Source organism: Chlorocebus sabaeus, chromosome 9, assembly GCF_047675955.1.
Source record: "Chlorocebus sabaeus isolate Y175 chromosome 9, mChlSab1.0.hap1, whole genome shotgun sequence".
NCBI lineage: Eukaryota > Metazoa > Chordata > Mammalia > Primates > Cercopithecidae > Chlorocebus > Chlorocebus sabaeus.
This window is the reverse complement of record NC_132912.1, coordinates 100,364,903-100,392,149: the sequence shown is the minus strand read 5'-3', so window position 1 is coordinate 100,392,149 and position 27,247 is coordinate 100,364,903. Positions and strand designations below refer to the sequence as shown.

The 27,247-nt window shown below is 47.1% G+C and overlaps 2 protein-coding genes across 3 annotated transcripts in view; one reads left to right on the top strand and one right to left on the bottom strand.

The window, feature by feature from the left end:
• Positions 1-723: 723 nt before the first annotated feature.
• On the top strand, positions 724-20,272 carry MORN4 (MORN repeat containing 4). 2 transcript variants are annotated; one of them, XM_007963756.3, is made up of 5 exons: positions 811-964; positions 15,218-15,315; positions 17,524-17,638; positions 18,069-18,178; positions 18,432-20,272. In XM_007963756.3, the coding sequence occupies exons 2-5, from the start codon at positions 15,249-15,251 to the stop codon at positions 18,578-18,580; spliced, it is 441 nt and encodes a 146-aa protein (XP_007961947.1). In that variant the 5' UTR covers positions 811-964; positions 15,218-15,248; the 3' UTR covers positions 18,581-20,272. The 2 variants fall into 2 exon arrangements, with proteins under 2 accessions (XP_007961946.1, XP_007961947.1); XM_007963755.3 differs by lacking the exon at positions 15,218-15,315 and having other exon boundaries at positions 724-964.
• Positions 20,273-22,364: 2,092 nt separating this feature from the next.
• Positions 22,365-27,247, bottom strand: part of HOGA1 (4-hydroxy-2-oxoglutarate aldolase 1) — a 28,914-nt gene continuing 24,031 nt past the window's right edge. Inside the window, exon 7 of the mRNA XM_007963753.3 lies at positions 22,365-23,684. Coding sequence (XP_007961944.3) covers positions 23,535-23,684 — 150 coding nt within the window. The 3' untranslated portion in view covers positions 22,365-23,534. The remainder of the gene's footprint in view (positions 23,685-27,247) is intronic.

Sequence of the window (27,247 nt, the reverse complement as noted above, 5' to 3'; positions counted from 1 at the left end):
CTTTTTGGTTTGCAGTTTATTTGTTTGTTTGTTTGTTTATTTGAGACAGGGTCTTGCCACATCGCCCAGGCTGGGGTACAGTGGCAGAATCATGGCTTACTGCGGCCTCAACCTCCTGGGCTCAACGGATCCTCCCACCTTAGCCTCCTGAGTAGCTGGGACTACAGGCACACACCACCAGGCTGGGTAATTTTTTTTTTTTTTTCCTATAGATACGGAGTCTTCCTGCATTGCCCAGGCTGATCTAGAACTCCTGGGCTCAAGCGGTCCTCCTCTGCCTCGGTTTCCCAAAGTGCTGGGATTACAGATGTGAGCCACTGCACCTGGCCAGGTACTATATTTTAAACAAAAAGAATCTAGGTAATGACAAGGACAGCACAAATTCCTATAACGAATGCAAAAGTGTCTTGATATCACAATGTCTAGCACAGTTATTGGAGGCTGTCCTGCCCAGCGCGTTACAATGTACAAAGCTGCTTCTCTGAAGCTGGATTTAGGATCTGTCTTAAACTCAGCAGTGGGGACTGGAGCAAGATCACAGCTGCTCGTGTTGATGGTCACTGTTGCTTCCGGCGCAGGTTTGGTTTTCTTTGGGGTTGCCATTTCAACCAGACGGCCTCGGGGTAGGCCAGATTTGGATCCTCTGTCTTATCTGCGTTGCAGAGGTGGGACCACCGCTCTTTCACATAGCTCCGGCTCGCAAACACTCCGCCCCGCACAAAGATGGCGCGGAGGCGGGCTGGGCCAATGTGGAGTGGCGTTGCTCCCGGTTGCCTAGGTAACAGCCAATGGGCAGCGGGAATTGTGCCCAGTGCGGTCGCCCGGGATGGCGGCGTCAAGTGGGGCAAGCGCTGGTGGAGGTGGCGGAGAGCAAGGTGGCAGCCGGGAGCCCATCAGAGGAAAAGTCCGAGGCGCTGGAGCCCTGCGTCCAGGCTTGACGGTCATCCCGAAAGGCCGGTCCCAGGTTGGCTGGAGGCGCAGGAGGGAGGGGGCTGGGAAAGAGTATGATCGGCCAGGTGGGCACTGAGGAACCCAGCACGAGATGACCGGGCTCGGGGATGCGGCTCCACCTCGGATACGCTGACTCGAGGTCGGCTGCCTGTGGGGGACCCAAACCTGAACCCTTTAGTCTCCACCGCGGGGGTCGAGGCCCAGGAGAGACGACTGGACTGGGGTTAGCGAGCAGGGGGTGGAGGGTTGCATCAGGGGAATTGGCAGACCCGTGGGAGCTTTAGACCCTGCCGGGCGGGAGAGCGGACCAGGATAGCAGGAAGCAACCGGGCGGGAACGTAAAAATGGGGTGCGAGAAGGTGTTACCTTGTTGTGGTCTAGGGCTTTGTTTTCCCTGGACCCGCCTTTATCTCGCTGGTGGAGAGAACTCCCACATATGGAAGCCTGGGGAATGGGATGCTTCAATTCGTTGATGGGGGGTATCCCTGCAGTCTAGCATCTCTGAACTGCTTAGGTACCAGCAGGAATAGCTGCTATATCGGAGTCCAGCCCAGGCATTCCCTTTCCCGTGAAATGGGATCGTATTCTGGCAGTATTACTCCCTAGTCCCAATCACCCCCAGGTCAGGTCATCATCACGTTTTTTGTTTTTAATATTCTTTTTGGCGCCAATTTTCTTCCCACTTTCTTCATTCTAACCATCCCACAGTCTTCCTAAACGAACCCTTCATATAGCAACGATATATTTCTTTACTTTTCACATGAGGAAAGAGGAGGTTAGACTTACAATGAAAAACAGTTATTTCGAGTTCCTTCTAAAACACCTAAAAAAGAATATTTAGGCCGGGCGTGGTGGCTCACGCCTGTAATCCCAACACTTTGGTAGGCTGAGGCGGGTGGATCACAAGGGCAGGATTTCAAAACTAGCTTGGCCAAGATGGTGAAACCCCGTCTCTACTAAAAATACAAAAATTAGCTGAGCGTGGTGGTGGGCGCCTGTAATCCCAGCTACCCAGGAGGCTGAGGCAGGAGAATTGCTTGAACCTGGGAGGCGGCGGTTGCAGTGAGCTGAGATCCTGCCTCTGCACTCCAGCATGGGGGACAGAGCAAAACTCCGTCTCATAAAAAAAAAAAAAAAAAAAAAGTGTATTTGACTTTTTGTTCTAGGTTCTTAACAGGGTTAATCTTTGTTCATCAAAGCCTTCATTTTCTTCTCTTTAGGATTCTAAGAGCCTATGAACTGCTTTATTACTGAAATAATTCGACAAGACTGTTGTACCCTGGGAAGGGGGTTTTGGGGAGACATGTGGGTAGTTAGGGTGGCTGCCTCCAGTATTCTCTAACTGGATCTCCCCCACCGCCCCATCCTTTTTGTTTGTTTGTTTGTTTGTTTGTTTTTCTTTTATTTTATTTTTCTTGAGATAAGGTCTGGCTCTGCTGCCCAGGCTGGAGTGCAGGTGTGGTGCAGTCACTGCTCACCCTGGCAGCCTCAAATTCTGGGCTCAAGCAATCCTCCTGCCTCAGCCTCCTGAGTAGCTGGGACTACAGGCATGCACCACCACATCCAGCTAATTTTTGAATTGTTTTGTAGATATGAGGTCTCACTATGTTTCCCAGCTTGGTATTGAACTCCTGGGCTCAAGTGATCCTCTTGCCTCAGCCTCCCAACGTGCTAGGATTACAGGACTGAGCCATCATGCCTGGCCCTTTTCCTCTTTATGTCAGTTGTTTGTTTGTTTTGTTTTTTTTTTTAATCCTCTTAAATTCGACACAGGTTACTGTAAATACAAAAATGTTCTTTAATAAGTTGATTTCTTAAAATTAGAAAAAGATAAATAGAACGGAAACAAAAATTCTCATTACTGTCTCAGAGTTCTGTTTGGAAATAAGAAAATAATAATAAAGAAATGTCTGGGGCAAAAGAAAATGAAGATAGCAGGAATGTAGTCTAAAGTGCAGACTAATAGTGTATTGGTTTACAGGGACAGAATAGTAATTTTCTTTTATGTAAATGTTTGGACTGATCCTTTGCAACCAATCTATCAGGAGTGCAGAAAGGGTGAGTGTCTGTTTAGAAGTGTGAATCATCTTGGCTTGTGACTGGATTCCATGGGTATATTTGTAGTCTAAACCCCTAAGCCATATATTCTTTTTAAAAAGATGATTTGGATAACTGATACAAATACTGATTTGCATCTCTTATTAAAATATTGGGCCAGACACGGTGGCTAACACCTCTAATCCTAGCACTTTGGAAGGCTGAGGCAGGCATATCACTTGAGCCCAGGGGTTCAAGACCAGCCTGGGCAACATGGTGAAACCCTGTCTCTACCAAAAAATGCAAAACTTAGCTGGGTGTGGTGGCATGTTCCTGTAGTCCCAGCTACTCAGGAGGCTAAGGTGGGAGGGTGGCTTGAGCCCAGGAGGCAGAGGTTGCAGTGGCTGAGATGACGCCACTGCACTCCAGCTTGGATGACAGAGCCAGACTCTGCCACAAAAAAAAAAAAAAGAAGAAGTAGTATTGGGCTTTCATCAGCACTGGCTGTATTTTGTTAAACTAGATTTGCCTCAATGACCATGGTTACTGGTGAAATTCCTTTTTAGGTCAGTAGCTTTGGTTAGTTATATTATATATTATATATGCCTGTAATCCCAGCACTTTGGGAGGCAGAGATGGGAAGATCTCTGATGAGAGATCAGAGATGGGAATAATATATTATATATAATATATAGTATATATATATAGTAGCTGTGGTTAGTTATATATTATATATTAGCATGGTTAGTTATAAAAGTCATAAAATCCAGACAATGTCCCAAATAGTGACAATATCAACTATTTGGGCACATGTGACAGTTTCTAGCCAAATGTATTCAACTATGGCCTGAGATCCATGGATTCTACGCATGTTCCCTTTCAGTAGCACTTCTGATTGTGGTCTTGGCAATGGACATCATTTTGGCAAGCATCTACTCAAGGGAATTTGCTATATGTCCCTAAATCAAAATGGAATGGAAGTTTGTAGTATGTACTGTTGGAAACCAATGGGAGAGGATGGTGGCAGGGTTAGGTTGAAACATGGTATTCCAGTTATTATTGCCATATGACAAATTACCCCAGAATTTAGCAGCTTAAAACACCCATATGGTGGCCGGACACGGTGACTCACATCTATAATCCCAGCACTTTGGGAGGCCGAGGCGGGTGGATCATAAGGTCAGGATATCGAGACCATCCTGGCTAATACAGTGAAACCCTGTCTCTACTAAAAATACAAAAAATTAGTCCGGCGTGATGGCGAGCACCTGTAGTCCCAGCTAACTGGGAGGCTGAGGCAGGAGAATTGCTTAAACCCAGGAGGTGGAGCTTGCAGTGAGCAGAGATTGCGCCTCTGTACTCCAGCCTGGGCGACAGAGCAAGACTCCATCTCAAATAAATAAATAAAAAAATAATACCCATATGATGCTCATGGATTCTGTGGGTAAGGGAATTTGGACCTGGCACCATGAGGAGGCCTCTTTCAGCTCCCTGATATGGGATGGAATGCAGGCTCAGTGACTGAGGGCTGGAATCATCTGAAGGCTGCTTCACTGATGCCTGGTACCTGAGATAGGATGATTCAAAGGTAAGGACAGCCAACTGGAGTACCAATATATGACTTTTCTGTGTGGCTTGGCTTTCAGTGTTAGCCTCTGGGTAGTCAGGCTTTTTATGTGGTGGCTCACATCTCCAAGTGTGAGTGTATCAGTGACAAGATGGAAGTTGCGTCACCCTTTATGATCTAACCTCAGAACACACCACCATTTTCTTTTGAGACAGACTTTCGCTCTTGTTGCCCAGGCTGGAGTGCAATGGCACGATCTTGGCTCACCACAACCTCTGCCTCCTGGGTTAAGCAGTTCTCCTGCCTCAGCCTCTCAAGTAGCTGGGATTACAGGCATGCGCCACTACACCCAGCTAATTTTGTATTTTTAGTAGAGATGGGGTTTCTCCATGTTGGTCAGGCTAGTCTTGAACTCCCGACCTCAGGTGATCTGCTCGCCTCAGCCTCCCAAAATGCTGGGATTATAGGAGTGAGCCACCATGCCTGGCCCACACCATCATTTTCATTGTGTTCTATTGGTCCAAGCAGTCACGAGCCTATTCAGATTCAAGGAAGGGGAGGTAGATTTCACTTTTTTTTTGAGACGGAGTCTTGCTCTGTTACCCAGGCTGGAGTGCAGTGGCGCAATTTCGGCTCACTGCAACCTCCGCCTCCTGGGTTCACTCCATTCTCCTGCCTCAGCCTCCTGAGTAGCTGGGACTATAGGCGCTCACCACTATGCCCGGCTAATTTTTTGTATTCTTTAGTAGAGACGGGGTGTCACTGTGTTAGCCAGGATGGTCTCGATCTTCTGACCTCGTAATCCGCCCGCCTCGGCCTCCTAAAGTGCTGGGATTACAAGCGTGAGCCACCACGCCCGGCCAGATTTCACTTTGTGATGGGTCAGCAGCCAGGTCAAATTGTAGACAAACATGTAAGACAGAAGATACTATTGCAAACATCTTGGAAATACAGTCCGCCACATTTGGTAATAACAAGGTAACCTTTTTGGTTTCATTGGCTTCCTTAAAATATTTAGGGTATAATCCCCAAGAGCTAACAGCATACTGAAGAAGTGGTTAGGGGCTGGGCGTGGTGGCTCATGCCTATAATCCCAGCACTTTGGGAGGCCAAGACAGGCAGATCACATAAGGCCAGAAGTTTGAGATCAGCCTGGCCAACATAGTGAAACCCCATCTCTACTAAAAATATGAAAATTAGCTGGGCGTGCTGGCACACCTGTAATCCCAGCTACTCAGGAGGCTGAGGCACGAGAATCTCTTGAGCCTGGGAGGCGGAGGTTGCAGTGAGCCAAGATCACAACATTACACTCCAGCCTGGGTGACACTGTGAGACTCTGTCTCAAAAAAAAAAAAAAAACGCGGTTAGGTGTACAACTTGAGAACTAGTACTTTGTCCATAAATAACCCTCAAACTGGAGAAATGTTCCCTTCTTTCAGCAATGTTCTACTGGTCCTCCTGGAACAAGGTAGAATGCCACTCTTTGGAAGCTTCATGTAGCCTTGAGAAAAAGTAAATAAATACAAGGCAGTATTTTCCCTGAGTCCCTGTGTAGTCAGTATGACTCCTCAAATCCCACTGCAATAACTCTTTCCAAATTTTGAGTGAAAACAAGTTGGTTAACTGCTGCCAGACATCTAAAGGAAATACGCTTATAATCTTTTTATATAAATAGTGATTTTGTGTTTACTTTTTGGAATGGTTGTTTAATTATAAGATTTAGTGGAAGATACCGTCCTTCAGATTCTAACTGACGTGCTTTGAAGGAATGAAACTTCAACCATAAGCTGACTTTTAGTGCTGTGACTTAGTTCTGGGAAGAGCTGAAGATTGCCTGATCAAAATGCCTGTCTGTACTGGAAAGAGTTTTCTTCTGCTATTCTGCTGGAAAACTGCTTCTCATGCTCTCATTAATGTTGTATTTGCAATGGAGTCATGTTGGCCTCTACCCCAGCACACTCCGATGCTGGGCTGGTGATAAGAGACTTGTGAGCCTGAAATTGGATGCTGACCTTGTGGGACATTGATAGGACAGAGATGACATGGCAAGTAGCAGCATCCCCTCTCAGAAAATAGCTCCCAGAGGTTTGGAGGTAGTTGACTACAAGAAAATAATGGTCCTTGCCTCGGATATCTTCTGTGTGAGAGATACTGGAAATGGAATGTTTGACTGATAACTGAAGAAGGGAGAAAGTCCTATGGGAGTGGCCCCCAAACATCTCGAGAAGAGTCTCCACAAGGTTGCCCTTCATTTAGGCGAGAAATGAATCTTTTCTCTAATTTGGGTGAGAGCACAGGGATTCTTAGAACTCATCTGTCCTCATGGCTGAGACAGAGCCAGGGTGTAGAAGATGTCGTTGAGCCCTGCTGTGGTCAGGCCTAGCTGTTTTCACATCAGACCATGTCTGGGTTTTTGGTGTCTGTATCAAAAATCATTGTGTTCTGGCTAGGCACGGTAGCTCACGCCTGTAATCCAGCACTTTGGGAGGCCAAGGCAGATCACATGAGGCCAGGAGTTCGAGACCAGCCTGGCCAAAATGGTGAAACCCTGTCCTACTAAAAATACAAAAAGTAGCCAGGTGTGGTGGTGGGCACCTGTAATCCCAGCTACTCAGGAGGCTGAAGCAAGAGAATTGCTTAAACCCAGGAGACGAAGGTTGCAGTGAGCTGAGATGGAGCCACTGCACTTCAACCTGGGTGACAGAGTGAGAGTATCTCAAAAAAAAAAAAAAAAAAAAAAAGGTGTTCAGGTCCCTCTGCTGAAGCTACTCAGCAAAGTCACCAGCACCAGTCTCCATTAAACAAACAAACAAACAAAAATAAGGCCGGGTACGGTGACTCATGCCTGTAATCCCAGCACTTTGGGAGGCCAAGACAGGAGGATCACCTGAGGTCAGGAGTTCAAGACCAGCCTGGCCAACATGGTGAAACCCTGTCTCTACTGAAAATACAAAAATTAGCTGGGTGTGGTGGCAGGGGCCTGTAATCCCAGCTACTTGGGAGGCACTGGGGCAAGAGAATCGTTTCAACCCAGGAGGCAGAGGTTACAGTGAGCCGAGACCACACCATTGCACTCCAGCCTGGGCAACAGGAACGAAATTCTGTCTTAAAAAAAAAAAAAAAAAAGCCAGGCACGGTGGCCCACACCTGTAACCGCAGCACTTTGGAAGGCTGAGATGGGTGGGTCACCTGAGGTCAGGAGTTCAAGACCAGCCTGGCCAACATGGTGAAGCCCTGTCTCTACTAAAAATACAAAAATTAGCCAGCCATGGTGACGGTCCCCTGTAATCCCAGCTATTCGAGAGACTGAGGCAGGAGAATCACTTGAACTCGGGAGATGGAGGTTGCAGTGAGCCGAGATTGCGCCATTGCACTCCAGCCTGGGTCACAGAGCAAGACTCCGTTTCAAAAAAAAAAAAAAGAGAGAACAAGCATCAGAACATATTATTATTATTATTATTATTGAGTCAGAGTCTTGCTCTGTCACCCAGGCTGGAAACCAGTGGCATGATCCTGGCTTACTGCAAACTCTGCCTCCCAGGTTCAAGTGATTCTCCTGTCTCAGCCTCTCAAGTAGCTGGGATTACAGGCGACCATCACCACACTTGGCTAATTTTTGTGTTTTTAGTAGAGACAGGGCTTCACCATGTTGGCCAGGCTGGTCTTGAACTCCCGACTTCAGGTGACCCACCCATTTTAGCCTCCCAAAGTGCTGGGATTACAGGCATGAGCCACTGTGTCCGTCCGCTTGTTCTCATAAAAAAAAACAAAAAGTCATGAGGCTGGGTGTGGTGGCTCATGCTTATAGTCCTAGCACTTTGGGAGGCCAAGGCCAGAGATTGCTTGAGGCTAGGAGTATGAGATTAGCCTGGGCAACATAGTGGGACACCGTCTCTATAAAGAAGTTAATTAGTCAGGCATGGTGGTGTGTGCCTATAGTCCTAGCTACTACAGAGGCTGGGGCAGGAGGGTTGTTTGAGCCCACAAGTTCAGGGTCGAAGTGAGTTATGATCATGCCATTGCACACCAGCATGGGCAACAGAGCGACACACTGTCTCCTTAAAAACAAAAAATCAGGCCGGGTATGGTGGCTTACGCCTGTAATCCCAGCAATTTGGGAGGCTGAGGCGGGCGGATCACGAGGTCAGGAGATTGAGACCATCCTGGCTAACATAGTGAAACCCTGTCTCTATTAAAAATACAAAAAATTAGCCTGGCGTGGTGGCAGGCACCTGTAGTCCCAGCTACTCGGGAGGCTGAGGCAGGATAATGGTGTGAACCCGGGAGGCAGAGCTTGCAGTGAGCCGAGATGGTGCCACTGCACTCCAGCCTGGGTGACAGAGTGAGACTCCGTCTCAAAAAAAAAAAAAAAATCTTTATGACAGAAGGCCAAAATGCAAATATCCTGTAGGATGTTGACAAAGAGCGAATGGGTAGCAATTATAGTTTGTTTTTCCTCTACTTAGTATTCAGCTCTTTAGTCAAAATTGCTGAGATTTTCTTTTTCAGAGTGTTGTTTGAATTACATTGGTAGCAATTTTTACTGAGGAAAGACCTAGAGAAGTTTTCATTACAGTAAGTATATGTGTGAGTTTAAGTGTAAAACTTTGAAAGAGGAAAAGAAACTAACATTTAGTGGACCGACCCTGGCAGTGTTCTAGGTACTTAGTGTGTGTCATTTTCTTTCTTTTATTTTTCTTTCCTGTCACCCACTGACTCTCAGATATTTAACTGAGTCCACCTGCCAGCTCTGTGAAATACATATATTATCTCCACTTTACAGATGAGGAGACTGAGATTTAGAGATGCTTAAATACCTTGCCCATAATTATACAGTGAACTCGGATTTGAACTCAAGTCCTTCTGTGATCAGAGTCTACAACACCACCGGATTATCCTGGGAGGCCAGATAGGATAGGATGGTATGAGTTAGCAAGTTAGTGCAAGAACTTGCGCCAGCAAGGCCAGCTGTCAGAGCTCTGATTCTAACTTTCACGTGTTAGTTTCCACATGTTAAAGTATGACCTTAGTTAATTTACTTATCCTCTCTGCACCTTAGTTTCCTCATCCCTAAAGTGGAACTAATAATAATACCCACCCCAAAAAGTTGTTGTGAGATAAAATTAGATAACATTTTAAAAACACTGATGCTCATGCTGGGCGCGGTGGCTCACGCCTGTAATCTCAGCACTTTGGGAGGCCGAGGCGTGTGGATTACCTGAGGTCAGGAGTTTGAGACCAGCCTGACCAACATGGTGAAACCCCATCTCTACTAAAAACACAAAATTAGCCAGGCGTGGTGGCGCATGCCTGTAATCCCAGCTACTTGGGAGGCTGAGGTGGAGGTTGCAGTGAGCTGAGATTGTGCCATTGCACTCCAGCCTGGGAAATAAGAGTGAAACTCCGTCTCAAAAACAAAACAAAAAACACTGATGCTCACACCAGTGGAAGCTGATGAGGAAGAATCACTTGAGGCCAGGAGTTCAGGACCAGTCTAGGCACCATAGCAATATCCATCTCAACAAAAAATTTGAAAAGTAGCTGGGTGTGTTGGCACACACCTCTAGTCCCAGCTACTGGAGAGGATGAGGTGGGAGGCTCACTTGAGCCCAGAAGTTTGAGACTGCAGTGAGCTATAATCATACCACTGCATTCCAGGCTGGGTAACAGTGAGACCCCATCTCTTAAAACAAACAAACAGCACTGATGGAACACAATAAGAGGTCAGTAAATGTTAGCTTCTGTTATAAAGGTATTTCAGACAGCTTCTCTGGGGTTAGTGCAATTGATTATTAGAGAGGGTTGTGCCACCTGAATTGGAATATAAATAATCTAGCACTGTCCACCATGACAATGTGGAGAAAGTAAATTTAACATATGTGTTGTTTTAGTTGAATATTTAAAGCATCACTTTTGTATAAAATATACCAGACCCCTTTTGCGCTATGAAACTATAGAACCCATTCTTTGGAACTCCATCTTGACTGGATGAGGTTTTGGCTTCCCTGGGTCTTGAAGAAAAAGGAAGCTAGCTGTTGGCACCAGGCCCCCAAGATTTAAGAATCTTGTGGCCAGGAGCGGTGGCTCATGCCTGTAATCTTAGCACTTCAGGAGGCCAAGGCGGGCAGATCATGAGGTCAGGAGATCGAGACTATCCTGGCTAACATGGTGAAACCCCGTCTTTATTAAAAAATACAAAAAGTTAGTGGGGTGTGGTGGCAGGAGCCTGTAGTCCCAGCTACTGGGGAGGCTGAGGCAGGAGAATGGCGTGAACCCAGGAGGCAAAGTTTGCAGTGAGCCGAGATCGTGCCACTGCACTCCAGCTTGGGCGACAGAGCAAGATTTGGTCTCAAAAAAAAAAAATCTTATTTTGAGCTGGGAGCAGTGGCATGCACCTGTAGTTCCAGCTACTCAGAAGGCTAAGAGGGGATTGGAGGATCTCTTGAACCTAGGAGTTCAAGTCCCGCCTGGGTAACATAATGAGACCCTGTCTCTAAAAGAAAAAAGAATTCTTTCCTGTTTGTCTGCCAAGTCTGGCCCCAGTACTCTGAGGAAAATGTGTCCTTGTCCTATTGGAACTCAGTCAGATGCCTCAGGGTCAGACTCTAGGTTACTTACTAATCAGAGGGGACTTTTTTTCCCCTTTCTTTCCTTTTTCTGAGACAGGGTCTCATTCTGTCACCCAGGCTGCAGTGGCGCTATCATGACTTACTGCAGCCTCAGACTCCTGGGCTCAAGCAATTGTCCCTGCTCAGCCTCCCAAAGTGCTGGAATTACAGGCATGAGACACCATGCTTGGTTGATAGAGGACTTTTCAATAGTGATTTATAGTTCAGAGAACTTTTCACACACAGTATTTCCATTTATTGTAGTAGTAGGCCCCAAGCTTTGAAGTAAGGATCTAATGATGTGCTTATTAAAACTGCAGGTTCCCGGGCTCTAACTATACAGAATCTGATTCAGTAAGTCTGAGTTTGGGCCTAGGAATCTGCATTGTCAAAATCACTGGAGAAAACATTGTATTGCTTAGATCTGGAAAAGATGAGGAGGTAGCTGTGTGTGCCTGTAGTCCCAGCTACTCTGGAGACTGAGGTGATGGGATCCCTTGAATCCAGGAGTCTGAGGTTACAGTGAGCTATGATTTTGCCACTGCACTCTAGCCTGGGTGACAGAGCAAGACCCTGTCTCTAAAAAATAAATAGATAAGTAAATGAAAGATGAAGGGATGAATGAAAAGACCTAGGGAATTAAAAAAGAAATAGGGCCTGTATTTTTTAGTATATCAAATGACATGCTATTTGCCTCTGTTTATATTTAATGATTTTGGGGTTATCTTAATTCCCTTCTTCTTCTTTTTTTTTTTTTTTTTTTTTTTGAGACAGGGTCTCCCTCTGTCACCCAGGCTGGAGTGTACTGGCGTGATCTTGGCTCACTGCACCTCTGCCTCCTGGGTTCAAGCGATCCTTCCACCTCAGCCTCCCAAGTAGCTGGGACTACAGGAACGCGCCACCACACCCGGCTAATTTTTTAAATTTTTTTGTAATTTTGGTAGAGATGGGGTTTCACCATGTTGCCCAGGCTGGTCTCAAACTCCTGAGCTCAAGTGGTCTGCCAGCCTCAGCCTCCCAAAGTGCTGGGATTATAAGCTTGAGCCACTGTGCAGTTCCCTTCTTATAGGATATTCTTCAATACATCTTTTCACCACTAGTGTGAAGCCATATCTAGCCAGTCCCCAAATATTACTGATGGTTTTCCTATGATGTATCCATCCTAGTTGTTCCTTCTGCTCCCATTATACAGTGATCTCCCAGACTCATGCCTGAATGTATCAGTAATATACATTTTTTTTTCTGGGTAATAACACACCACCAGAAAACACAGTGGCTTGAAACAATAACCATTTGTTTATCCTGTGAGTCTGTGGTCGCTAGTTTGGGGCTGGGCTCAGAAGGGAAGTTCTTCTGGTCTTGCCTGAGCTATTTGTTCATCTGTGGCCAGCTGGGATAGGGTCTCACCATCCAGTAGACTAGATTGGGCTTATTTACATGGGGGCAGAACAGGTCCAAGTATAGCAAGAGGGCAAGCCTAGTGCACAGGTGCTTTGCAGACCTCTGCTAGATCACCTTTGCGAACATTCCATCATCCAGAGCAAGTCACAGAGCCAACCCAGATCCAGAGGGTGGAGGAATAAATAAACTCTGCCTCTCTTTTTTTTTTCAGACAGAGTCTCACTGCGTCGCCCAGACTGGAATGCAGTGGTGCGATCTCGGCTCACTGCAACCTCTGACACCCGAGTTCAAGCAATTCTTCTGTATCAGCCTCCCGAGTAGCTGGGATTACAGGCACCCACCACCACACCCTGCTAATCTTTTGTATCTTTAGTAGATATAGGGTTTCGCCATGCTGGCCAGTCTGGTTCAGGTGATCCACCCGCCTCGGCCTCCTAGAGTGCTGGGATTACAGGCATGAGCCACCGCACCTGGCCAACTCTGTCTCTTAATGGGAGGATCTGCCTTGTCACATTGTAGGGTCATGAACGGAGGGAGAATAACTCTGCCCATTTTTACAATCTGCTGCATTATCATATTTTCCTTCCTTGCAAGCTTTTCTTACTATGGACTTGCTGCTTCAATTCATCCCGCTTCACGCTACCACATTCATTTTCCTTACACACTGCCTTCATCATATTACATCTTGGTTCACAAACCTGCAGAGGCCGCCTCTTTTCCTCCCTCATGTGCTGTAAACTCTTATGCCCAGCTTTCAAAGGTCTCTTTAAGTTAGCCTGAGCTAAAAGCAGAGGCTATGCTGTACAGGGAAAAAGGACTAGCATAGTCAGGGGAGGCTGCCAACAAACTTGATTACCTCTCTGGGCTTCTATTTCTCCTATAAAATGAGAGGTTGGACTAAATCCGTGAGGTTCTTTTCAGATTTATTTATTTATTTTATTTATTTATTTTTTTTTTGAGACAGAGTCTTGCTCTGTCACCCAGGCTAGAGTGCAGTGGTGTGATCTCAGCTCACTGCAACTTCTGCCTCCCGGGTTCAAGCAATTCTCCTGCTTCAGCCTCCTGAGTAACTGGGATTACAGGCGCCTGCCACCATACCTGGCTAATTTTTGTATTTTTAGTAGAGATGAGGTTTTACCATGTTAGCCAGGTTGGTCTCGAACTCCTGACCTCATGATCTGCCCACCTCAGCCTCCCAAAGTGCTGGGATTACAGGCGTGAGCTACCGTGCATGCCCAGCCTTTTTTTTATTTTTTAATTTTACTTTTTATTTATTTATTTTTTTTTTTGAGACAAAGTCTGGATCTGTCGCCCAGGCTGGAGTGCAGTGGCGCGATCTCGGCTCACTACAACCTCTGCCTCCCGGGTTCACACCATTCTCCTGCCTCAGCCTCCCGAGTAACTGGGACTACAGGCGCCTGCCACCATGCCCGGCTAATTTTTTGTATTTTTAGTAGAAACGGGGTTTCACAGTGTTCGCCAGGATGGTCTCGATCCTCCCGCCTCGGCCTCCCAAAGTGCTGGGATTACAGTAATTTTACATTTTTGACATGAGGTCTTGCTATGTTGCCCAGGCTGATCTTGAACTCCTGGGCTCAAGTGATCCTCCCACCTCAGCCTCCCAAAGTGCTGGGATTACAGGTGTGAGTCACTACACCAGGCCTGTCTTCAACTTTAAGATTGTGGCTACATGTACCTACGCAGGCTTATTTTCTATTACTCCCCAAATAAACCCTCAACTGTAATGAGACCAGGCTTCTTATTTTGCAATGGAACATCTCGTGTTCACATTGCCCTTAGAGTGTTCCTTGCCCTTTGAGTGTTGGTTCCCTATGTTTTCCTTTTTTTTTTTTTGAGACAGTCTTGCTCCATCACCCAGGCTAGAGTAACAGTGGTGTGATCTTGGTTCACTGCAACCTCCGCCTCTCAGGTTTAAGTATTCTCCTGCCTCAACCTTCTGAGTAGCTAGGATTACAGGCTCCCACCACCATGCCCAGCTAATTTTTGCATTTTTAGTAGAGACGGGATCTCACCACATTGGCCAGGCTGGTCTCAAACTACTGACCTCAGGTGATCCCGCCCACCTCGGCCTCCCAAAGTGTTGGGATTATAGGCGTGAGCCACTGCCCCTGGCCTGTTCCCTATGTTTTCTGATTCTGGAATTGTTCTTTGCCTTCTCCACTGCTTGTCTGCTTGTTTTAAATTCTGGCCATCTCATGTCTTTGTTAATCTCTGCCATCCAAGTTGGCACTTAATCACATTATCTCTGGCATAAATCAGTGTTTCAATTGTTAGTCTTATTAACTAGATTATAAACTCGTCAAGGGAAGATACTGTATTTTATATATCAACTGAGCACGTAGTAGGTATCAAGTAAATATTTGTAGATTAATCCTTCATTTCCATCCCAGGTTATAGAAAATAGGAACTGGCTGAAAACTTTTAAGATAAGCAGGAGGATGAGAGCACCTGGGCAGAGGTGGAGTTGATGGTGCTGGTGGTTGTTGGAGACATGAGTATTTTGGTTAAATGCACCTAAGGCAGCGTACACTTACCAGGCTGGTGGCCTTTAGAATGTATCTACAAAATTGCTTTGCAGTCCTTTCCTCCTGCCATTCCATGACACTGGTTCTCCTCTGCTTATTTCCTACAGTTTTCGTCCTTTTATCCTGTAATCTGTCACCATGACCCTGACAAAAGGTTCCTTCACCTACTCCAGTGGGGAGGAATATCGTGGCGAATGGAAGGAGGGTGAGAAGGACCCCTGGGGAGTGTCCAGTGATGAACACTTCATTTGCTGGAGGACAAATACATCAGCATATGTAGCCAGCTTTATGGGTTTTCATTTTCAACTCCAGGATTTAATTCCACATAGTGCCTGCCTTTCCTTTATTCCATTTTAGGATTAAATAAAGGAATTCAAAAATGCTATTTTTAATTCAACCTCCAGAAATGAGTTACATCTTTCTGGTTTTTTTTTTGTTTTGTTTTGTTTTGTTTTTGAGATGTGGTCTTGCTCACTGTGTTGCCCAGACTGGAGTGCAATGGTGCGATCTCGGCTCACTGCAACCTCTGCCTCCCGGGTTCAAGCGATTCTTGTGCCTCAGCCTCCCGAGTAGCTGGGATTACAGGCACCTGCCACCATATCCAGCTAATTTTTGTATTTTTAGTAAAGATGGGTTTCACCATGTTGGCCAGGCTGGTCTCCAACTCCTGACCTCAGGTGATCTGCCCGCCTTGGCCTCCCTAAGTGCTGGGATTACAGGCATCAGCCACCATACCCAGCCCATGCCAGCCTCTCTTCTAAGCGTTTTGTATTTATCATCTTATTTAATCCTCATGACAACCTTATCAGGTAGGCACATACTATTATTATTCCCATTTAACAGATGGGGAAATTGAGGCAAGGAGAAGCTAAGTAACTTACTCAAGATCACAGAACTCTAAGTGGTAGAACAAGAAGGCAAACACAGCAGACAGCCTGACTCAGTGTCCTCAACATCTAACTACACTGCCTCTCTGAGGAAAAAAAAAAACCAGTACCCCATTAGCACCTTAAAGCTGCTGGGCAAATCTAACAGCCTGATTGGCAGCACTGGTTTGAGCTTCGTTACGTCAGTGGGGCTGTGCTTACTCTCTGAACTGACCAGAAAACAGAGCAAGATGTTGCAGGAGTAATCATGCCTTTCAAACAGAATTCAGGGGAGTTCTTGTGGTGGATACAGCCCACCCAGTAGAGCCTCAGAAAGTCTCTCCTCTAACAGGCCACATTAGACGGGACACCAGGTATTTGAAAACCAGGAAGAAAGGCGTGGGATTGAAGGAGGCAAGGTCACATCACACCTGTACAATTTCTCAAGACTCAGTAATTTAGGGCAGGCACAGTGGCTTACACCTGTAATCCCAACACTTTGTAATCCCAGCTACTGGGGAGGCTGAGGCAGGAGAATCACTTAAACCCAGGAGGCGGAGGTTGCAGTGAGCCAAAATCGCACCACTGCACTCCAGCCTGGGTGACAGAGAGAGACTCTGTCTCAAAAAAAAAAAAAGAAGAGAGGCTGGCACATAGTAAAGGCACTATAAATATAAATGTTAGCTATTGTTATTTACTTATTTATTTTTTTGAGACGTGTTGCCCAAGCTGGAGTTCAATGGCATGATCTCGGCCCACTGTAACCTCCGCCTCCTGTGTTCAAGGGATTCTCCTGCCTCAGCCTCCTGAGTAGCTGGGTTACAGGAGCACACCACCACCATGCCCGGCTAATTTTTTGTTGTTTTAATAGAAACAGAGTTTCACCATGTTAGCCAGCTGGTCTCGAACTCCTGACCACAGGTGATCCACCTGCCTCCTCGGCCTCCCAAAGCGCTAGAATTACAGGCGTGAGCCACTGCACCCAGCCAGCTATTGTTTGTTTTTTTGAGACGGAGTCTCGCTCTTGTTGCCCAGGCTGGAGTGCAGTAGCCCGATCTCGACTCACTGCAACCTCTGCCTCCCGGGTTCAAGTGATTCTCCTGCCTCAGCCTCCCGACTAGCTGGGACTACAGGCACGCGCCACTGCACCCAGCTAATTTTTGTATTTTTAGTAGAGACGAAGTTTCACCATGGTGGCCAGACTGTCTTGATCTCTTGACCTCATGATCCACCCACCTTGGCCTCCCAAAATGCTGGCACTACAGGCATGAGCTACTGCGCCTGGCCAGCTGTTGTTATTTTTAAGTGCTCTCTTATTCATACTTGGGTAGACCTGCTGTAATCTGTAGTGATAAGATGGGAAGGCCCCAGGAGCCAGGTTTTCCCAGTGCCTGACTCTGGCTAATAATCCTCTGCCCTGCTAATGTGACTGCTTCTCTTGTTTTCTTTGTGGGTAGGGTGATGGCAGGTAAGGGATGCTAGAAGAGTAAGAAGGGACCCTGAAACTGCCTCCTTCCAACCTGACACCTGTCCTTCTCTTTGTTCAGGCCGCAGGCATGGTTTTGGTCAACTGATGTTTGCAGATGGTGGCACCTACCTGGGTCATTTTGAGAATGGGCTCTTTAATGGCTTTGGGGTATTGACCTTCTCAGATGGTTCAAGGTGGGTATGAGGTCATTCCTTTCTTAGCCTTAAATAAGGGAGGGTCTGACATAAAAATGGGACACTGGTAAATATCTGGTCAATCCTGAGCTTGTCTCACTCCCTGCAGAACACAGATGAGGACTAAGTAGTCCTTTTATTGGTTATTTTTTAAGTGGACCTAAAATTTGAAATGTCAACCAAGTGAGTGACTTTCCACCCCACTCCCATTCCCGTCCTATCTTCTTTCGTTGAGATCAGGGCTTGATGGCATATATACTCTCTGATCCTTCTCTGCTGGCTGGGAATAGATGGGGTAGATGGAGCTATGTGACAGGTGGAATCGGCTTGCTCCTTGGCATTATTAAATAACAGAGATCCGCAGCTGCTCAACTCCATTAATCTGGACAGCTAACTTCCCAATGAAGGCTAACTTCTGGTGTTTCTGCAGGTATGAGGGGGAGTTTGCCCAGGGCAAGTTTAATGGCGTCGGAGTCTTCATTCGATACGACAACATGACCTTTGAGGGGGAATTTAAAAATGGCAGAGTAGATGGTTTTGGTAAGTTGCAGCCCAGCAGGATGGGTGACTTAGGTGGGCATAATATGGGTGGAAATATACCTGTTTCGTTTTAATCCTGCGGGCGTCCAGCAATCCATAGCGGCCATCCCTGACGCCTATCCATTGAACTCACCAATAGAGTGCTCCTGAGTAGAGCTGCGAGTTTTTCTCTTCTTCAGCCTCAACATATCAAGCTCACCTTTGAGACATTAACGCCATTGTTACTCCCATGTTTTCTCTGCCCTCCTCAAAGGCCTGCTGACTTTCCCCGATGGTTCTCATGGAATTCCCCGCAATGAAGGTCTCTTTGAGAACAACAAGCTGCTGCGGCGTGAGAAGTGTTCTGCCGTCGTTCAGCGGGCCCAGAGCGCCTCCAAGTCAGCCAGAAATCTCACTGCCTGACAGCGCGGTAGGCACCAGCTGACAAGTATTGGGTAAAGCCAGTGGGCCCCTTGTTGACTCGAGGTGAACAAATGAACCAGAGCTGAGATGAGTTGGCAATGACAGTAGAGCAGAGGTCTTGTATGTGCCCTGTCACCTGCCATTCCAGAACTGGACCGCAGAAAAGTGCTGAGGATGCTGGCCAGCGGATGCTGCTCAGTCATTGGTGGTTCTGTCTTTCCCTGACCCTTGTGTGCTGGAGGACAGAGGAACTGCCTCTTCTCACTGTTGATACTCTGTTCCTAAGACCTCGGGTTACCCAGTGCAGCCTGCTGTGACCCTTCTGCTTCATTTTCTGCCAAGTGATACAGAACCTTCATTCTGCTGCTTTTGGGGCAGGTGATTCTACCCCACCTTAGGGCCAGTGCTCTGTGCCACCCTGGAGAAACAGGAAAAAGATAGGGGTGGCTCGGTGGAGCAGCCCTGTGAAAGTCAAGGCCAGAGCTTTTCTTTTTTAATTTTATTATTATTATTATTATTTTGAGATGGAGTCTCACTCTGTCGTCCAGGCTAGAGTGCAGTGGCGCAATCTCGTCTCACTGCAACCTCCACCTCCCAGGTTCAAGCGATTCCCCTGCCTCAGCTTCCTGAGTAGCTGGGACTACAGGAGTGTGCCACCACACCTGGCTAATTTTTGTGTTTTCTTAAGTAGAGATGGGGTTTCACCATGTTGGCCAGGCTGGTCTCGAACTCCTGACCTCGTGATCCACCCACCTCGGTCTCCCAAAGTGCTGGGATTACAGGCGTGAGCCACCACGCCCAGCCTTTTATTTTATTATTATTAAAAAAATGAGCCAGGTCTTGCTATGTTGCTCAGGCTCGTCTCAAACTCCTGGGCTCAAGCGATGCTCCTGCCTGTGCCCGCCAGAGTGCTAGGATTGCAGGTGTGAGCCACTGTGCCTGGCTGGCAGAGCTTTTCCGTATGTTACTCCTCATGCTAGTTAGAATCATAGCTCCAGGCTTTCACTTGGTCTGATCAGACTGGTATTCATTCCTGCCTATGCCCCTGAGAAGGATTCGGTAAGAGTGCTATTTCCTCCTCCCTTTAGAAGACAGACTGTCTTCCTTCACCAAGTTACAGCAGATAATCCCCATGTGTGTGCCTCTCTCCTTCCTTAGATGGGGAACAGGATCCCTTTTTGGGACAGTCAAGAAAAAAACTCACGTAAACAGTAATCTTATTAATTGTATATGTGACTAACTCCAGGGAAAAGGGTAGAATATTTAGGCCATTTCAGGCCCTACCATGGAGTGAACTGAATTCGTAGGGATGGCTTGGGCTGACACAGTTTCTTCCCAGTGGACCGATAAATCAGACTCACCCAAACCCCTGGGGTTTTGGTAGAACTGGACCTACTCTAGGACTGTAGGGAACTAAAGGAGCATTTGGCTCACTGTAGCTCTTCTATCATGAGCCTTGACCGTCAGGCCGCAGTCAGACCTTACTGATGGGATCTCTGCAGTTTATCACGGAGGCCTCCCGTTACCCTGGTACCCAAATACGTCCCCCACCTCTAGCCCCCTAGCCTCACACTAAATGTCTCCTCAACAGCAGATGGTGGTGGAAGTTATAGCCGTGTGCCTCTATTTATTCTCTGAATTGTACTGTAGAAAAAGGTGTTTATAAAGAATAAAGAAATCACCAGAACTGCCTATACCTAGTTTTCCTGACTTTCTGGCCCTGTGTCTTCATGAATATCAACCCATTTGCTGTTTGTAAAAGTTAATCAGATTAGCCCTTGGAACTGACCCTGCACACTTTACTATATCAAGTCATTTAATTTTCTCAGCCTCTACAGAGGAGGACATAGGAATTTTTTTTTCTTACTTGAATCAGACAATCTCAGGCTGCCACAACTAGTAGGTGGCACAGCTGGGTGGGATTTGTAACCAAGTCTTTCTGACTCCATCTCCCTTTACTGGACCCCTCTCACCCTGAGCATCAGAGTGCGTAAGTCCTGAGACTAGTTATGGCCACACCTGCTGGGTTACCTCTGGTAGGTCCACTGCTGCCAGAGTTTCCCTTTCTCTGCAATGTGAGAGTGGTGGAACAATGACCCCCACACTGACCCTTTTACATGCATCCTTGTTGGAGGAAGGTACTATTATTATCCCTGTATTACAGATGAGGCTCAGGGAAGTTAAGCAGTTTCTCCACGGTCCCATAGACACTAAGGGGCAGATCCCAGAACTTAAACCCAAACTGTTTAAGCCCAGAGGCTGAGCTCTTACTCAGTACACTACCCTGCCTGCCTAGCCTTAACTATTCCCCCAAGTCCTAAACTTGATTCTCTTCTGAGCCCAGCTCCTCTGGAAGTTGCCTGTGAGGGGACCCCAGGCACTAAGCCCCAAGCTTTAGTGCCATTCAGAGCCTGGTTTTGGGTTGAAGATTGAGATCTTTTATTTTCTCTCCTTTAGCCTCTGCCCTAAACAAGTGTCTATTTACCTCTTTTTAACCTTACACTTTCTTTTTAATGAGTAATTTTTTTTAATGTATCTCCATTTTTCTGCCACTAGTCAAATATTACCACTGAAAAAAGGTTAAATATTTTGGAGAAAGCATCTTTTTTTTTTTTTTTTTTTGGAGATGGAGTTTTGCTCTTGTGCCCCAGGCTGGAGTGCTGTGGCATGATCTCAGCTCACTGCATCCTCCGCCTCCCAGGTTCAAGCAATTCTTGTGCCTCAGCCTCCCAAGTAGCTGGAATTACAGGAGTGTGCCATCACGCCTGGCTAATGTTTGTATTTTTAGTAGAGACAGGGTTTTGCCATGTTGGTCAGGCTGGTCTCAAACTCTTCACCTCCCAAAGTGCTGCCCGGCCTCTCAAAGTACTGCCTGGCCCTAAACGCTTAGCACTTTAATCAAAAAGGATGCTGGCTGGGTACGGTGGCTCACGCCTGTAATCCCAGCACTTTGGGAGGCTGAGGCAGGAGGATCACCTGAGGTCAGGAGTTCGAGACCAGCCTGATCAACATGGCGAAACCCCGTCTCTACTAAAAATACAAAAATTAGCCGGGCGTGGTGGTGTGCGCCTGTAATCCCAGCTATTTGGGAGGATGAGGCAGGAGAGTTGCTTGAACCTGGGAGGCGGAGGTTGTAGTGAGCCGAGATCGTGCCACTGCACACAGCCTGAATGACAGAGCAAGACTCCGTCTCAAAAAAAATAAAATAAAAGTGCTAAGTGTTTCTAAATAGCTCAATTGCTCTCTTTTGCCTCTTACCCCTTCCCTAGGCCTCCAGTAAGTGAATGCCTGCTGGCTCAGTATTGTTGGGGCCGCTCTTAGAGCTGGGAGAAGTCAGACTATCAGAGTTCACTTGCCTTTAGGAAAGTTCTTGACATCTGGCCAGGAAACCTAAGATCTGCATAGCAATAGAGTGTCCGTCTGTACATAGCCACACGAATTTTACCTGTTAAATTTTATTATAGTAACAAAGTGATTATTTTTTTTTTATTATTTTTTTTTTTTTAGACGGAGTCTGGCTCTGTCACCCAGGCTGGAGTGCAGTGGCCGGATCTCTGCTCACCGCAAGCTCCTCCTCCCGGGTTTACGCCATTCTCCTGCCTCAGCCTCCGGAGTAGCTGGGACTACAGGCGCCCGCCACCTCGCCCGGCTAGTTTTTGTACTTTTTAGTAGAGACGGGGTTTCACCGTGTTAGCCAGGATGGTCTCGATCTCCTGACCTCGTGATCCGCCCATCTCGGCCTCCCAAAGTGCTGGGATTACAGGCTTGAGCCACCGCGCCCGGCTCAAAGTGATTATTTTTTAATAATAAAAGCAGAGTGCCTGTAGGCCAGAGGATGGCCCTATCTCAGGCGAAGTCCCCTTAGTGTTTCAGACCTAGGCTGGCCAGAATAGTCTTCTAGAATGTAACATTTATCCACCAGGTGTCACTATTTACCAATCTGACAAGCCACTGAGCTGTCTCCGTGCTTTCAGTGGTTGGAATCAAGGCTAGAGACCAGAATAGGAGATGAATGAAAATAGATTTAGAAAAGGGCATGTGGCTGGAATGCAGCTTGCAGTGTGGAGGGCGGGGGTGGGAGGGTAAAGAGGGCTCTTTGAAAGACCAGTGACACTTTCCTGATCAAGTTTCCTAAGCTGATACTTCCCTGGAAGGAGTCAGAACTTGGGTTTGTAGCAGTAGCCCTGGCTTCCAGCTGCATTGCGCTAGACTCAGGTTTCAAGCCCCAAGTCTAAGTAGTCCCCACTTCAATAAAACAAATTCCCGGCTGGGTGCAGTGGCTCATGGCTGTAATCCCAGCACTTTGGGAGGCCGAGGCAGTTGAATCACCTAGGTCAGGAGTTCGAGACCAGCCTGGCCAACATGGTGAAACCCCGTCTCTACTAAAAATACAAAAATTAGCTGGACGTGGTGGCAGGCGCCTGTAATCCCAACTACTCGGGAGGCTGAGGCAGGAGAATTGCTTGAACCCAGGAGGCAGAGGTTGCAGTGAGCCAAGATGGTACCATTGCACTCCAGCCTGGGCAACAGAGCGAAACTCTGTCTCAAAAAAAAAAAAAAAAAAAAAGAAAGAAAGAAAAGCAAGAAAGAAAAAACAATCTCCTGACTCCTGACTGTGCCTACTTGCACCTCTGCCCTTCCTTTCCGATTTCATGTGCCTCAGGGCATAGGAAAGCATCCACAGTACAGAGACGAATTGAGAAATTGCTCCTTACCAGTCTTCAGGCCAGAGAGACAGTTTAGGATACAAAAGGGAGAGGTCAGGGGCCATGAGAATAGGAGATGTGCGTGGGCATGCCTGTGAAAGGCTGCCTGGAGGACTAAAGTAGGCAAAGGAGCCTCTACCGGCTTCCCGCGCCCGCCGACCTCATCCCCCTGCGCTCTCTGCTTCAGGCTGCAAGTGCAAGGCAGGAGGCTGAGATGGGCTCAGGCCAGCCATGGACGCTGCCGGCCCTCAGAGCCAGCCGTTGCTGGTGAAATCCATGCGCAGTGCCTCCTCCTCAGCGGGGCTCAGCTCCTGCAAGGGGGCGCGGCAGGGGCCTCCGTAGTAGCCAAACCACTCCATCATTTTCTTCAGCCCTGGGATCCCGAAGCGCCGCGTTACCTGCAAAGTAGGGCCTGTTAAAAGAAACTGAGAAATTTGCTAAACGCCCATATCTGGAACTCGGAAATCTGTCACTTTCAGAACGTTGAAGTCCTACCCTCTTCCCCCAGGAAAGTAACTGCCAACTCTATGGCACCCAGGGTAGATTGGGAATCCAGATTCAGAGACCAGAGAGCAGGTCTGTAATAGAAAAATACAAAAACTTCAGACTGGGGAAAAAGAGTGCCTCCTTTGGTTTTAGGAGAAAAATCCACTCCAGCAGAGGAGAGGGTGTCATTGGGTCCTTGAGCTGGGGTGGGAGAAGACAGCAAGGCTGCGGGTCTAGGTACTAGAGCATCAGCCGTCTGCACCCCAGTTCCCCAAAAGCTGAGGCAGGGCACACCAGGCCTGGAGAGTCAGGAGGGGGAAGGATCTGTGAGAGCCTCAGCCACAGCCCAGACCTCTACTCCCCTTGCATCTGGCTGCCCTCACCTCCCCATAGCTCTTCCTGACCCTAACACTAAATGTTCTCCCAGGAAAAGCAAAGCATGGTTGCCCAAGGAAGTTTTGTTGTGTAAACCTTATGTCATTTACTTATTATCTCTGAGTAAGTTCTCCTGTGTAAAAAATGAAGGAACTGGACAACATGATCTCTAAAGGCTTTTCCATGATAATGGGGAACCTAAAGCTATTGTTATAATTTATTTATTTATTTATTTTTGTTTATTTATTTTTTTGAGACAGAGTCTTGCTCCGTCACCCAGGCTGGAGTGCAATGGCGTGATCTTGGCTCATTGCAACCTCTGCCTCCTGAGTTCAAGTAATTCTCCTGCCTCAGCCTCCTGAGTAGCTGAGATTACAGGCACCTGCCACCACACCAGGCTTATTTTATTTTATTTTATTTCATTTTATTTTATTTTTGTATTTTTAGTAGAGACAGGGCTTCGTCATGTTGGCCAGGCTGGTCTCAAATTCCTGACCTCAAGTGATCTGCCCGCCTCAGCCTCCCAAAGTGCTGGGATTACAGGTACGAGCCACCGCACCCAGAATAATTTATTTATTTTTATTTTATTTTTATTTTTTTGAGACAGGGTCTCACTCTGCCACTCAGGCCAGAGTGCAGTGGTATGATCATGGCTAACTGTAGCCCAGACCTCCTGGGCTCGATCGATTTTCCCGCCTCAGTCTCCAGATCACCTTGGACTACAGGTACATGCCACCATGCCTGGCTAATTTTTGCATTTTTTGTAGAGATGAGGTCTTGCTGTGTTGCTCAGGCTAGTCACAAACTCCTGAGCTCAAGTGATCCACCCACCTCAGCCTCCCAAAGTCCTGGGATTACAGGCATGAGCCATGGCGTTCGGCCTATTATAATTTAAAATCATGTGTGGAATTTTACAGAGTAAATGAAGCATCAAATTTTCTTGCTTTTGGTATAGCAACTGGTTATTTCATGCTGATCAGAAATATTAGATGAATCTTTCACTACCTAAAAACTACGAAAGTAGTCCTTAAGGAAGTTTTATCTGGAGGGAAGCTAAAACCTTAGGAGGATAAAAATAAGAGGTTGTTTGGGATAAAGAGGCCAGGAACCACTGATGAAAGGTTGACTAATAACTGTTTATCACTAGAATCCCAGAGGCTTCATCAAGCATGGATTTTTTTTTCTTGGAATGGGTGGTAAGCCACCCTCCTCCAGGCCTCACCACCCCCATGATGTTCTAATAGTCTGGCCTTTTTACCCAAAGCCTGAGGAGGTGGGAGAGACCCAGGATAGAGGATGGAAATAAGAGGTGCCTAGAGAAAAGCTCGCTCCTGCCATGGGTTTCCAAAGATATCTGATGTGGCCTCTCTTCAAACCCTAAGAAAGGGTTGGTGGCAAAGACTGTAGAAAGTCCTAAATATAGCCAGGGGCAAGAGGCAGGCTGGTGGGAAGGTGGAGGAAGGACATTGTGTTCGACCAGGGAGGGGCAATAGAGTGACATCAAGCTGCTCTCGCGGTGTCTGAGCCCACAGCCCAGGCAGCAGAAAGGTGTTCCAGGCATTCCTGGGTATGTGCCCAGAGCTGGCACAGGAGAGGACACAGAATGAAGGGTGAGGCAGGATGGGGTAGGGCGGGATGACACGCAGAGATCTGGGATGATAGCTAGGCATCCTCTCTTCCCCAGGGGCAGCCCAAGCTGCTTCGTCTGCAAAATGAGGGATAACACCACCTACCCCATAGAGATGTCCCAAGGGCTAGATGAGAAAACACCGCTAATATTAGACCAGTTCCCATGAGCCCTGGAATCCGCTCCTTTTCCTGTCCCGGTGGCATGCGGGTTCTGGGACCTTCACTTTCACAGGTGCATTGGGAGTGGGAGAGCAGAGGCCCCAACCCAGTGGAATGTTCCGTATGTGCAGGACGGCCTGTGCCCAATGGGGGCCCAATCGCTTCTGCAAGTTCCTACAACCTATTTATAGAAAGGCCCCATCTCGGAAGCACCTTCACCTCCACGGGACTCAGATCTACCTCCTCAGCTGTTCTTTCTCTAAATCTAAGTTAATCTGCCCCTTTGAGGTAAGGATACAGCTGTGAGGGAGCTCTAGAGCCAACCCACCACTTTACCCAAACAAAACATTGTGGAGTGCCTATCTCAGCCTGGGACTGCAGCCAGGCCTATGAGGCCCTTACCTGGCACGCAAAACTTAAGGGGAGGCCAAAAACCTCAATCATCAAAATAAGTAATATTTCAATGCTTTTTTTTTTTTTTTTAAAACAGTCTCACTCTGTCGCCCAGGCTGGAGTGCAGTGGTGCGATCTCGGCTCACTGAAACTTCCACCACCTCCTGGGTTCAAGTGATTCTCCTGCCTCAGTCTCCCGAGCAGCTGGAATTACAGGTGCCCACCACCACACCTGGCTAATTTTTGTATTTTTAATAGAGAGAGGGTTTCACCATGTTGGCCAGGCTGATCTCGAACTCCTGACCTCAGGCGATCTGCCCGCCTCGGCCTCCCAAAGTGCTGGGATTATAGGCATGAGCCACTGCGCCCAGCTAAAATAAGTAATATTTCAGTGCAATATTTTTTTAAAAATCAAAATTAATGCAAAAAAAATCCACAATGAACAAAGCTTTAAATAAAGGCAGGATCCAGCTGTGCCCCACCGTATTGAAGACTCATGCATAAGTAATCATGTGTGCCCCAAATACATGGGGTTTTTTGGTGTATTTTTCATTTTTATTTTTATTTATTGTATTTTTTAAATTTCTTTTTTTGAGACAGGGTCTTGCTCTTTCGTCCAGGCTGGACTGAAGTGGCATGATCATAGCTCACTGCAGCCTCGGCCTCATGGGCTCAAGCAATCTTCCTGCCTCAGCCTCTGAGTAGCTGGGACTACAGATGAACGCCACCACGCCTGGCTAATTTTTGTTTATTTTTACTGAAGACAAAGTCTCACTCTGTTGCCCAGGCTGGTCTCAAACTCCTGAGCTCAAATGATCTTCCTGCCTCAACCTCCCAAATTGCTGAGATTACAGGTGTGAGCCACTGTGCCCTGCTGGTGTCTTTTTAATGGTTAATCTTTCTCCAGAAGTAGATTTGG